Raw genomic sequence first — 14838 nt, forward strand, 5'->3', positions numbered from 1 at the left:
TGAGTTAAAAAGCTGTTGAGCTGTGATTGTCTATGGCTATTTCCCATACAAAGTTTTCTGAGCCTTTTTAATTATTATATTTATATCAAGATCTACTAGTTTTTGCAACTTTTTTTAATTGCTTGACTACCTAATGGAGTACTAAACGTTCTTGGGATAAAAAATAATTCTATTTACAGGAAAAATATTTTAGCAATTTTCATTATTATGATAAAATAACTTAGTTAGAATAGTTTGAAGTTACTTAAACTAAAACTATAGCTAATGGCAATGCTCTAGGATAAATGTATTTCTCAAACATGCGTGTAAACTGTAACAAATGAAAGTTTGATGAAATTCTTTTTTTTTTTGGAATATTTAACACAAATAGATATGAATTTTATGATGCACAAGTCGTATATAAAACGATGTTACCGTTGATGTATAAATCATGAAATAGAAACATTTTATGTAATCTTCTTTGGTAAGTATTCCACATCAACATTGTATTACCTATTAGTATAATTCAATTAGCAAAAAGAAAAAAAAAATAGTACAATTCAATTGAAATTAAAAAGGTATCACTTCAAAATGAGTTTTTTTTGTCGTCAAAATTACAGATTCAACTAAAACTTTGCGAAGTAAACATGTAATTTTGTGTATGTGTGAACGACGAAAACAATTGTTGTCGAACTTTACATGCCGTACTGTCTGTCTTTGTATTTTGCGTTGGGGATACATGTAAGTGTTATGAGTAATTGAATTTCTCCTTGTTTGATATCTTCCAAATATGTTGTAAAAGGATTTCAAAATGAGATATGATATCCAACATTCTTCTTAATATCTATTTTCAGAGTACTTTTGTATAGTTTGTAATAGGCCTTCACATAAATATAGGTAAAAGACATGTGTCTTCCTTTGACAAAAAAAAAAGACATTTGTCTTCTTCCAATATGTGGCTCACACGTGTACAGATCTCATTTGTTCTCAAGAAGCTTTTTATTTATTTATTAGTATGCTTTCAGGACCGTTGATTAATACATTTCTAATCCTATTGGTTAAGCATTTGTTTTTTTGGATAAAAATAATAATATGACTCACATAATTGGGAGATATATTTTGCGGCTTAGATGTTGCCTAATTATAGGCCAAATAGAAGAACCAATCACAGACTCAGACGAGACACACAAACGAGGAGCAACCTTCATTGGCTAGCAAGATTTCAGGTCGGTTAAAAAGTAAGTATTTAAGTAGTTTTCCATAGTGTTGACATTGAACCTTTTGGGCACATGTGAGTTGTTTGATTGTATATATATTGAGGTGCCTTATTTTATTTTTCTGTTTCATAATTTCGTAACAATATATTTCTGGACCACAGTTATGATAACATAGAAAATTGAAGAATGTGGTTAAGTGTATATTTTGAAATTAGGATGCTAGGGAACAGGAAAACAGCATTATTCTACTACAAACTATGCTTGTATACAAAGATAGACACACAAGTTTAGTCTCGATCCAAAATACTTAAACAAACTATATAAAGCTTACAAAAACTTACACCAATTGGCATAAAAAAGCGAATTACTAATATAATCCTGCTAATAAAGTAATAATGAAAACGTAGTGGTCATTGTTTATTAGTCAATATAGAAAATCTATTTCTTGATGCTTTTATATTAGCCATTTTAAAATTTATATGATGGTTATATAGTTTAGACATTACCATGAGTTTTACTATGAAATCTTTTGGTTAAATAACTAATTACATAAGAAATGGTAATAATTTCTTATGGTCTACTATATGCCAGACTATATCTTGGAGAACTATCAGCGAAGATATTTTATTATACGATGATGAGTGCTTAAGTTATGGGTTTAACCACAACCAATTTTTTTCTAACACCAAGGAAGTAATCAAATCGAATAATAAATGTTTAGAGGGTGTTATTCAATCACCTATTTTAGTATAGTTTAAATCTAAACACAATCTACTGTTATTCGAATGATGCTTTTAAATTCTATTTTAAAATCTAGTGATATTCAATAAATGATTTGAATTCATCTTTTAAAATTTAATATCATTCAACTTTTAAAGATTTTTAAATTCTTTATATTTTCAATCGATTTTAAATTATCTCTGGTAGAGTCTCATGAATAATGAGTGAACTCAAAATCCAAGGCATACTACAGAGATTTTAGACAACTTAAACTATTTTAAAATTTTAAAATTTGATGGATTGCAAAACATTAATAACATTTGTAATCACTGATTGAATAACACCCACTTTAGTGTTATAACTGCGTGCCTAAAGGTAACAAACTCGTCATAATGGAGTTTAGCGAGAGATCGAACCTTAATTTATTAACGTTGGATAGTCATGATGATATTCTAACATCTAAAAAATTCTAAATGAAGGTTTATCAATTACGGTCTATGAGATAAAAATAATCCCAATTTATTAGAAGATTGACTTAAGAAATCAAATTAGGTTTTAACAATTTATTAATTTGTTCAAATTTACAAAAAAACTTTGTCGCAGTTTGAATACGAGTTTTATCAGAATTTGAGATTACATATGATTTTACTGTGGTTTGTGTTTTTTGTTTGTTTTTGTTTCTTAAGATGGCATAATTAAAGGATTTATATGGAAAAAAAACGTTATGTCAAAACCTTGGGGTCACTCGAGTAGCCCTAGCATAGAGGACTGAGGACACAAGTCACACAATAAAATTTTGATAAGACACACTCAGATTTGATAGCATAAAGGCTTGTGAGAGAGGGTGGGGGGGGGGGGGGGGGGGGGGGAGGACACTTTCATATAGTAAGGGCATCTCCAACCCCACTCCATATTTTACTCCAAAATTGAGAAAATGGAGTGTAAAATGGAGTAATGAACAAAAAATAAAAAGATTACTCCATTTATAGAGTAATGCTTTTATTTTTTGTTCATCACTCCATTTCCCACTCCATTTTCTCAATTTTGGAGTAAAATATGGAGTGGGGTTGGAGATGCTCTAAGAATAAAACAGAGATATATACGAACATCTCCAGAAATATTTTAGAACTAATGAATTGAAAAGAACAAATAAAACAGAAAAGAGCTTTTATTGCACATGTATTTTTCAATTTTCATTAAATAAAATATTAACGTTTTGATTGTAAAGAATTTAAGAAGAGTTTTCAGCAGTCGGATATTCTAATATTTTTTTGTTTAATTTTTTTTTTGATATTGAGTTGTGAGATTTATATTGATATTTTTAAGGTTTGTAATTATTCATTTCGAATGATTAATATAAAGAATTTTCTGACAAAAATGTATTCTTCTCATTTTATCCTATTTTAGTTTACCTTTTACTACTTCATCCAAATACAAATATTTATTTATAGTTTATAATATTTATGCATTATTTGAGACACTTAGAAGTGCAATGATATACATATATATATATATATGTAAATTATATATATATATATATATACTGAAATTTTCATTGACCCTGCAATTGTAACTCATAGTATCATGGGACAACACATGCTTTTCTGTGTCACTAATTAATTTCTTATAACAAATAACCAGTCGCGAATTATATTATACTATATAAATGGGTTAGGTAGCTTAAGTGACCACGCCATAACAGACACAATAATTATCAAAAGGTGTTTTTTATTAATCTAATCCATTAAAATTGAGTCATATTTTTATCTACTGTTAACAAGTCATACTAAAATCATTTAAAAAAATTACTTAATATGACATATTTCATTATTTACATTAATAATAAAACAAATATAAATATCAATTTATTTTTAAGTATAACAAATTCTGTTGAGAAATAATGTAACAAAATCCTACCAACCTTCTAAATATTTTTATAAAATAACACATAATTAATTTCGTAAATACTAATATAACTTTATAATTCAATGTTAATTAAACATTTATTATAAAACAAGAAAATAAAATTCTATACTATTTTTATATACTTTTTAATTATATTATGTATTATATTAAAATAGAAGTACTATATGAATTAAATATGAGTAAATTTATCTATTTTATTTTTAAAATAGTTTCATTTAAATAAATTATCACTCATCATTCAAATGTGTTAAAATTCGTAAACTATATTATATTTTTTTTTTTTTTTTGACAGCAACTATATTATATTTTTTAGAAAAAAAAAAAAAAAAAAAATTAAAACATTATTTTGATTAACATAGGTTAAACTTTTGTATCTACAACGATATATTATTTTAGTTTTTATTTTGAAACTCTCAACAATATATTGTTTAAAAAAATTAATATACAAAAATATAATAATTTATAACTAACCTTTAGTTCATATACTATTTAAAAATATGTTATTAGAAAACTAATAATTCATTCAAAATATTAATGACAAATCAAAATTTAATTATAATTTTAATATTTATATTAATTATAAAAATATTCTGAGAGATATATAAAAATCTTACCGAAATTAAAATTATTTATATAAAATAATGTATTAATTTAGTAACAAATGTTTTTTTGAAAACCATATAATCTCCCACCTCAAATATAGTTGTGTAATTTTCCAAACAATTTTGACAAAATATAAAAATTTAAAAATAAGTATGCAAACTTAAAATTATAATGTTTTAAATTTTTCAAAAGGAATAATCATAGATAATAAAGAATAACTTCTTGAAATGTAACACGAAAAAACAAACTTTGTTATAAAAATTAAAGTAATCTAATATTTTGAAGCCTTAATTTAATAACAAAAAAAAAGAAAACTGAATATTATAACATCCAAAAAATATTCTATATCAATAAAATTTACTAAAATAATATGATGGATGCTACCATATATACAATTTACTAAAATAATAGGTTTATGTTCACAATATATAACACTAAAATTAAAATTACATACTTAAAATATTTATAATAAATCAAAAGTATACATTCATAAAATGAAAAATATCCGTACGTATGTGCGGGTCAAAATCTAGTTAGTAGTTAATTAGCGGTATATAGTAGTTGAGGATTCAACGTATTAGTCGAAAATTTGATATACGTTTTATGTTGGAGTTTGTATACTTTTTCTGTGAGAAAAATATGTTTGACTACAAAGTACAAACTTATGTTTTGGTATATATGATCGTACATGCCTATTTACTAAAATAAAATAAATATTATTGTTCAATACAACGTAGACTTCAAAATAATTTCGTCCGTTATGTAATATATATATCCTCTAATGCTAATAAGATCACATCAATGGTTTTTAGTCTAGAAGTTTCATGCAAATTCGATATCATCTAGAGAGGCCAGCAGGGATGAAGTAATTAAGATAACTCTATGTACATATAAACATACGTTAAAAGGAAGGAAAAGGAATCCCAAGTTAGACTTCTAACTTTTCGAATTATGGCAAACTGGACTCAGATTCATGTTTTTATTTTTCTTTAACTTTTCGAATTATGGCAAATTGGACTCAGATTCATGTTTTTTTTCTCACTTTACCATTCATGCGAATGGACCGACGATAAGCAAGCAATGAGCTTTCCTTCACAATATATTTAATTTTAATAAGAAGCGCCAGAGGTTTTCGATAAAAAAACATCATTAAATTAGATAATAATTTGATGTTCTCCACATCTACAACTCTTTATATCAGAGTTGTTTAAGTAAAATGTCAGAGTTGTTTGTCCACCACTCACACCCAACACACGATTATATATTTTTTAAATATTAACAGGGCAATAAAATATTCAGTAAAGTTATTATACGTTGGTTTTTAAATAGGAGTGGTGCTAGACAATGACTGGTTTTGTTATGAATATTATTATCGTAGAGTTTCCTCAAAGGGAAAGCATCTCTTATTTCCGAATGAGGACACTTTTCTCCCGAATAATTTATTTTGCTTTGATAAATTTAGCGATGCAGGCAAGTAAATGTACACTATAACTATACTTTTAATTCTATCTTTAATACAGATCTCCGAGCTTTCTAGCTAGGTTTCTTTCCTGTATTTTGGTGGTATGATTCCAGTTATAATATATTTCTTAATGGTTTAGCTCATCCTCTTGTCACCATTGCGATGATATTTGACTGTATTGATTAGGGCATTTCTATTCCTACTTTATTTTTTCTTATAAAATAGAATAAAAGTGAATATAAAATAAGAAATGCTCCAATCCAACTCTATTTTTTGTTTGTTCATCACTCCATTATGAAGTGGAAAATGGAGTAGGGTTGAAGCAATTTTACTCTATTTTTACTTTTATTCTATTTTGAAGGAAAAAATGGAGTTTTACATTGAAGATGCTCTTAGTACAACTGTAGATCATATAAAATGAAAACCCTATAAATCTTACGCAAGAAAATAAAAAATTGTCCCTACACTTTTTATTTGATTAATATATTCTTTGGTTTTACGGATTTTATATATTCCAGAAAATGATGATAATTTAATCAACAATAGTTGTACTTTAGTTATAATTTTATTTTTAATAAATGAAATGTGATGAGTCGTCAGAAAAAAAAAGAATGAAATGTGATGAAACACAAAAAATATTTTTACACTTTTCATGTTAAACTCTGGAAGCTTAAGTTTTTGTTTTCTGTAATTAGCAACATTAACTTATTCAGTCTCTCATGATTTCACTATACATAAAAAATGGACAATAAACATATATAAGCTAATTAATAATAAAATAAAAGATTAATATAAGACCATATATATATGTAATCTGAAAATATTCTATTAATTTGAAAATGTTGGTAGACAAATACGTATTTATTTACTACATAATAACAATATATTATTAAAATCATCTTTTAACATTACGTAATATAGAATTCGGATATGGTCATGAAATTATTATTTTTTAAAGTTGGTTGTATTTGTGACAGCAAAACAATTGAGGTACGTTTCGTAATTGTATAAAGTATTAGAAATAATTAAATGATGGGCAACAAAAAGAACGACACGAAGTTGGGAGTAAATAGGGAGCACTGGCGCATAGTTTGACCCACCGGAGCGACAACAGAAGAGTGCGAGCGTGCCAGTAAGGCTTCCACTCATAATGCGCTCCACACGCTTTTGTACATTAGTGGCTTTGCACAAATCATTTGATATCTTTAATAAATTTATTACTTCTAGTTATATATAAAAATATTTCATAGACTTTTATTATAAGTTGGAACCCATACTTTACGTTATAAATTTATGAATTTTGGAGGTGCCAAGAAAATGACAGGGCTCTGATAGTTTTGTTGTCAATGGGAATTTATATTTCGTTTGAACTTTTTGCTGTAGTATATATATCTCTGGAAAACCATAGAGAAACTATATAATTTCAGGAAATACAAATCAGTCATACCGACATGCCGTTTTTTGAAATTTCCAACAGTGAAATGAAAAGATAAATTCTACAGAAGTCCGTCTATGTCCTAGTCTTTACCAACAAAACAATAACCATTGAATTATATTATCATTTGTTTAAATTTAAGATTATGATTAAAAATAAAATACATTTTCTTCATGTAGAATATATATGAATGTATGTATGTATGTTATATTTCACTGAATGTTACAATAAAATATTTCTCATTCTCAATATAGTCTTGTTTAAGTCTATATATATTCTTTAGCCAAAGAAATATTCTTGATGTGCTCATTTTGGAATTCTCCGAGAGAACTTTTGAGCTATGGCAACAAAATTATTTATAAAATTTTATTGACTTTTTGAAACTAAATTTTATTGATTTTAACATATTTAATTAGTATGTGCAGTTTTACTGATCTAAATTGTTATGAAGGTTTTGTCATTTATATATCTTTAATTACATGGTCTCTTTAATCGCTAAAATGATATTTATTCCAACTGAAATTAATCACAAATATAATCAGTTATTATATGCTTGTCTAAGGAGTTTTAAAACTTAGAACTCCCAAATTTTTTTTAAAGATTTAAAAGTAACAGAAAAGAAAAGCTAGCTACCTAACCTAATATGTATATTAAAAACTCCAGTTTCATGGCAGCACAATCGAAAGAGAAAAGTATTTAAGAAATAAACCGAATAATTGAGATGATAAAACGTCGGTTTATAAAGGAGAAATATAGCCGACAAAAATAAATAAATAAACTCGCTTCTCCAAAGAGGGTGGCTCAAAGTCAAGGTCAAAAGCTCATGTGTTTCAAGAGGTCAATTTAGATAACCATATAGTTATGCTAAAACAATTCAAGATAGGCAAATAGTTTTGTTTCTGTTCTTTAATTTATCCCCACCCCTTAATCAATCAATTTATTGTTAATCCTCGTATTATCATGCACTTAACTTTGTCCTAACCCCACATGGCTACGGGCTACCTATGTAATAAAGTTATTTTCTTGATGGGGGAGATATATCTAATATCTAATATTCAATTTGGTGCGAGACTTTTTCCTCAAGGGGTATTAATTTGCACATCTGTGAGCTTTTCAATGTTTTACTAACATATATAACATCAGATTCCAATTTCTTAAACCGATTAAGTTTGTTTGGTCGAAAATTATAAGTGGCGAGAGCATAAACTCATATATTTTCAAGGTCCGGTGATCTAAGGACGAAATAAAAAAGGTAAATGTGTAATAAAATACGTTGTTGATTCATATACCATCTATATAAATTTTGTTTAAAAATAAAGTTGTTGGACCAAAAGAATATAATAAACTCATGGGTCATATAAGAGTTGTGTTGGAGAGAATAATGATATAATAATATAAATGGATGTTGGATATAATGATAAAAAATATTGTTGTAATACAATCTCTTTTCTTTTCCTTCCTCTTTTATTCAAACTTTGCTTGAGCAAAAAAATCGAACCTTTAACTTTGCTCAAAAAATATAATTTGCTAACCAAATCCACGCATTGGTTCACCACTCGCTGGTCTTCTTAAACGTGGCCTTGTTTAGTTGAAGAATCAACACTTGGGAAGATCCTTAGGCGGTGGCAAAATCGACTGATTGGGTCCTTTGCCGTTCTCCACCAAGAAAGCCATCTTTAATCCCCACGTCGTGTGTACCTCCAAGTGACAATGCATGAACCAAACCCCTATACGTTACAAACTATCAATCCATTACTTTTATAATGAGGAGATTATATAATAGTAGTTTCAAAAAAAAAAAAAGATTATATAATAGTATTTGACTTCTTGACATAAGATTTTTATTTGTTTCATTTTTAAAATAACATATGTCCGCAAATCAAGTTATACACTAACATAGCTTGCACAACTGCTATCTGAATTTGGCAAGGGACATATGATGAGTTAGACCTAAACCCATGACTACTACAACTTCTATAAACACTAGATTAGAATCATTTAATTAACTTATTTTTACTTTGAATTTTGTGAACTTACCGGGATTATCCGCTCTGAATCTGATGACAACCCATCCACCAGATGGAACTCCGATTGTGTTCCTCTCAACCGGATCGACCAAATTGAAATTGCTTGGATCTTTCTTGGCGTTGAAGTTACCTAATCCACGACCAACTTCAAAGAAGTTAAAGCCATGTAGATGAATAGGATGGTTCTCTGGGGCTATGACGCCGGTATCCTGGAGAACAAGCTGCACCGTGGCGTTGTAAGGTAGCTTGTAAAGCCTCGTCCCTGTTTCCGTGGCCATGTTCGTGACTGATCCTCCGCTGTAGTTGAAAACATGCGGTGGGTTCTTGGGAAAATCCGTCGTGAAAACGCCGCTAATGTTAAAGTAATGAGCTGGAAGCAAAGCGGTTTTGGGCATAGTGAATGTTACATTGTTGATGCTGGCCACCACACGGCTTCCGTTCCCAGCCTTACAAGTGGGGCACGGGTTTAATCCGAGGCCGACGGTGAAAAATAGGTGGTGGTCGATGGTGGTCGGGACTAGGGCAGGGTACTTCTTAGAGTTGAGACTACGAAGAGAGTTTGTAAAATTGTTGGCGATGGTAGTAGCGTTTTGCGGCGGAGGGAGAGTGAGTGTTGTTGGGGAGGAGGATAGTGTTCCGGAGTAATGGACAGTGGCGGTGGCGGTAACATTGTCCACCGCGATGGGGGAGTCCATGAAGGGAGAAGCGGTTACAAGGTATTTGCCGGCAGATTTTGAGGTGGTTAGGAGGACGTTGGTGGTTTGACCGGGTGCTATAAGGACGGTGTCGGTCTTGAACGGTTTGACGTAGACAGCGTCCACTTCCACCACCGTGAAAAGATGGCCAGCGACTTTAAAAAAGAGCTCTTCATTAAGTGCAGCATTGACTAGTCGTAGCAGATAGGTTTTGCCATTTGTTACTGACAGTTTGTAACCTTCGAGAGCAGAATGAGGGTTTCATAATCAGCTTTTTGGTAACTATTAGGATTACTAAAAAAATTAATAATTGTAACTAAGAAATTAATTACCCTGAGATGGACAATTATTTACGGGGCCAGAGTGTCCGTTGATCATGTGAGCGTCAGAGACATTAGGGGCTAATCCAGACTTAAGCGCCTCGTTAATAACGTTTTCAGTATCTGATTTCCACCATTCAGCTGCCATTATGATGAGCATTAGTTAGCCATGCCAAATTAACATATATTCATTGCCACATTAGATAACCGCATTCAGCTTTATAGGTTTTTAATTAACACGGTGAAGTGCAAGCCACATGAGAATTAGATTCAATATATCCGAACTTTCTAAAATAGAATGATTAAGCTACCTAGAACGATAACTTTCTCGTGGTCGGGTTTGGGGAACGGATAGGGAACACCACGTTTGGGGAGGATAACAATTGCGCCGTGAACCGTGGCTCGGAGCCAGAGGATGTGAGCGTGCCACCAGAGGGTCCCGCGTTGGCCGGTCAAGGTGTAGTTGTATGTGTAGACTTGACCTGGCTGGAGTGGGCACTGGGTGATGTAAGCTGGCCCATCGGCCCATCCTGTTCTCACTTGTCTCACACCGTGCCTGTTCTCGGTCGTCCACAATCACCAATCAATTAACTAATAAACTTACTAATGATGATTCATTTGAAGATTAAGTAGGAGCTTACCAGTGGATGGAGACGTTGTACTTGACGTGATTAACGACTTTGATGAGCAACGTGTCGTCTTCTCGTGCGTAGATTGTGGGACCTGGATATCTACCGTTCACGGTCACGGTTGGCTTGCTTGAGCATAGTCTAGTAATGTTTTTCATCACAACCTGTGTGATTTTCAAACACAAATATAATCAGTAATAATTATATTGCAAAGTTAGGCAAAAGGGAAAAGGGTAAATAAAAGAGAAGCAAACCAATAACTATAATCATTATCTGATTGTAAGTTGTAACCAAAAATAGATAAAAGCATTCACATGTACGTCAAAACATTATATAGCCCTTTTATATAAAATGATTGTCATGTTTAAAAAGGGGAAAACACCTGACGTACATTACTTTGAAATGGTAATGTGTGCTAGTAAAAGGCTCATAAGATATAAACATATATTTACAGAAAATTTAGGTCTAAATATCCTATATGAAGTATAAATTACTTTTTTTTTTACATCAGTACAAATTACATATATATGTTCTAATTATGTGAAGCCATAAACCATATATATCACTACGTAAGCATGTACGAAATATAACTTATGCTTATAAGTTACATTAGTGTGTGTGCATATATATGGACATCTTGCGACTACTTCCTATGTAGCGTAAGAGATCGGCATGGCACGTACACGAACACATAATATGTATGTATATATAATATGTATGTATATATACATCTATGCAAGTGGATAGATATAAACTCACGTTAAATTTGTAATGGCGAACCATGCTCTCCGATGGAGCTGGGAACACAGACAAGAAAGACACAAGAAACAGAAACCAAACCATATGAGACTTCATATCTCTCTCTCTCTCTCTCTCCTCGGTTTCTCTCGTCCTTTCTCTTCTTCTTCTTCTTCTTCTGTGTATTTAATATTCTTGTCTTTGTGTTTGAGATGAGCGACTGGCCAACGCAAGCTTATAAAAGAGAGAGGAGAAAGAGTTTAGAAACGAGAGAAGGAGGCAACGTCGTTTTAGGTGGTAGGTCGACCCAAAATCCAACTCTTTATAGTTAAGATTCCCATTCTTGCCACAACCAATCTCCCTGACCAATCAAAAGAAAATTAATTTTCTTTTCGTACCAAATTAATTGTCAAATCTCGTTTACCATATGCTTTATTTTAAATTTTGATTAATTTCGACAAAACTACATGTATATTACTAATTCGAATTTTATGTTTGAGCTCTTCTGGATTAACATGATTATTTAGCTAATTAACATGCCAATAAAACATATTAATATAATTTTTCTTGGTCTCGATTATGCTCAATTATTTTACCGGGTATGTTTGTACTGTTTTAAGTGTTTTTTTGTACTGTTTTAAGTATTTATCACTTGTACTGTGTGCATAAGTTTGTAATATAACTGTGATCATATTACGTAGTTACGTTAACTTGTCTGCTCAATTCCTCACTAATTTATTTGATTTTTACGGACTCTTATAATTCTGGAGATTTTTTTTTTTTTTTTTGAACACCAAATGCTTATAATTCTGGAGATCATTCCATTGTTTTTGCATAAAAGGATATACGCGTACGTAGATAAACGGTATCACTGTAATCAGCTTGCGCACTGTGTTTATAATATATATAGAGCATCCGTACCAAGTAGTATATGCCGATTTGTCTACAGAATTAGATAGAAGAATGAAAAACCTTAGGTGAACATTCTGGAGTTATTATATATATATATATATATTTGCGACAGATCGATGGACTAATGATACTTACTTATAGTTGACTAATGTTCATCTGAAAATGATAATTAATGGCATTAACGATTCATCAGCATATATGACATATGAATTATGATATTGATTTCCTAGGCTTTATTTGTCTTATATAAGCAAGAGAAAGCTCTTGATCTTTATTTTATATGATCTATAGATAATGTAGACTCATATTGTTGTCAAGAGCGAAATTTCAAAATTGTGAAAAGAGAAAATATAGACTTAATGTCTATAGATTGTGTCATACTTTGGTGAGAAGTACACGTCTGAACTCGAAGTAACATTTTAAACGACTACAACAAAAAATATACACTAATTTCGATAGATGGTCTTATATATAATCCATTTAAAGATCGTACATCTCTGTTCCTTCGAGTATACATAAAACATTTTCTGCTTTTTGCAATTCTGCTTCACACTTTAATTAAGTATTTTTATTTTGTGGCGGTGAGTATTTAAAATGTTATAATAGAGATATATAGTCTAACTCTAAATCAGATAAAAAAACGAAAAAAACTCTTGACCGTGTATTTATTCGATAATTAACATGTGAATGGATTCTCAAATAATCTAATTGCCGGTTCAAGGCAAATACTTGTGTCTTTATAAGAAATGGAAAATAGAAAGAAATTTTTTTTCCATTTCTTATAAAGACGCAAGAAATGGAAAATAGAAAGAAAAAAAAATAAGCTCTTTTAAAAAAAAAAAAGAAAGAAAAAAAATCCCATAAAGTTAGATTGATTTGTTATACTCGAATTTGGATAGTGGTTTCAATATAGTCGCGCATAATATTAAAAATAATGTTAAAAAGTGGCTTAGAAGCTGTGTGAAATGAGGTGGAGATTAGAATGCTTAGAAACTAAGACAGTAAACTAGTTGTGAAATGGCTTTCACGTCGTTGTAAACAATGACCCAACAAAGACAGCCTCTCTCTCTTGCTTGGGTTTGTTTCAAAGCTAAGGTTACATGAGAAATGCGATTCACTTTTGCCGTTTTGCTCATATACAATATTGGACATGTGTGGAATGGAGATAGTAGGAACCTAAGATACGTTCTTATTTTATTACATTTTGTGGTCGAATTACTTATTATTATGTCTTTTTGTCGTACCGGAGATGTTGCAGTTAAGCACTTTGTCCGACTCCGACAGATGACTTGATGAGTTGTCATGGTTAAAACGGGTAAAATGTAAGTATCCTCCAAGTTGAAGTTACTTAATTTGTTATTGTCATTTTCTCAACAATCTTTGAAAGGCCATTGCCGTCCAAACGACAACATAGTAACAATATAAAGTTTAGAAAATATCAATTAGCATCTAATTGATGTCTTATCGCCTTTGACCAAAAAGTGTAGCCACATTGCTTGGTTAACAATTTAAAAAAATAACCGGGATAGATACTTTGTCAGAATCATACTATTTTAATAACCGGAGTAGATATCGGACCAAATTTCAAACTATAATAAAAGTCTTAACTCAAAAAACTCAAAAAACGATATTAATATGAGTTTCTATGGGTTAGGCTCACTCACTAATGCCTCATGGGCATTTGTAAACATTTTTATCTTTTTGCAATTTATATTAAGAATGCCAGTTACAAAAAAAAAAAATGATATTATTTTGAGTGATTTTCATAAATAGACACTTATTGAGTTTTTATTACACGATAGAACACATGTTGCTACTCACACACATTATTGTGGCTAAAGTCCAGTGTATTAGGGATAAATGTCTCACATCGGATATTGGAAAGAATCCTAAGCAATATATAAGATAGATGAGTCACTCCACTTAGCACCAATTGATTTTAGGTTGGAAGCCCATCTAGCTTAACATGGTATCAGAGCTCGATCCATGCAGTCCAATCCGATCCATTATCGATCCAGCCCAAAGTCGGCCAATCGATCCTTGCCCGAACATTCCGAGATTGACGCTCAAAGAGCCATCATCTCGAGGGGGGCGTATTAGGGATAAATGTCCCACATCGGATATTGGAAGGGATCCTTAGCAATATATAAGGTGGATGGACCACTCCACTTAGCA

General features: G+C 30.6%; 1 protein-coding gene across 1 annotated transcript; it reads right to left on the reverse strand.

Moving 5' to 3' along the window:
• Positions 1 to 8729: 8729 nt before the first annotated feature.
• On the reverse strand, positions 8730 to 11994 carry LOC106451063 (laccase-4). Its single transcript, XM_013892922.3, has 6 exons — positions 11773 to 11994; positions 11026 to 11177; positions 10696 to 10940; positions 10397 to 10525; positions 9380 to 10303; positions 8730 to 9069 (listed from the first exon to the last, which is right to left on the reverse strand). The coding sequence occupies exons 1-6, from the start codon at positions 11866 to 11868 to the stop codon at positions 8939 to 8941; spliced, it is 1677 nt and encodes a 558-aa protein (XP_013748376.1). The 5' UTR covers positions 11869 to 11994; the 3' UTR covers positions 8730 to 8938.
• Between the last annotated feature and the right edge of the window lie 2844 nt (positions 11995 to 14838).

This window comes from Brassica napus, chromosome A5 (assembly GCF_020379485.1).
Source record: "Brassica napus cultivar Da-Ae chromosome A5, Da-Ae, whole genome shotgun sequence".
NCBI lineage: Eukaryota > Viridiplantae > Streptophyta > Magnoliopsida > Brassicales > Brassicaceae > Brassica > Brassica napus.

What these genes read in the sequence shown, in the direction of transcription:
- LOC106451063 (XM_013892922.3), bottom strand. Translation starts at nt 11,868, where the DNA reads ATGAAGTCTCATATGGTTTGGTTTCTGTTTCTTGTGTCTTTCTTGTCT. An exon ending in AAATAATTGTCCATCTCAGG is followed by an intron (nt 10,304 to 10,396) that starts GTAATTAATTTC and finishes CTGCTCTCGAAG; the next exon opens with GTTACAAACTGTCAGTAACA. An exon ending in ATTCAGAGCGGATAATCCCG is followed by an intron (nt 9,070 to 9,379) that starts GTAAGTTCACAA and finishes TGTAACGTATAG; the next exon opens with GGGTTTGGTTCATGCATTGT.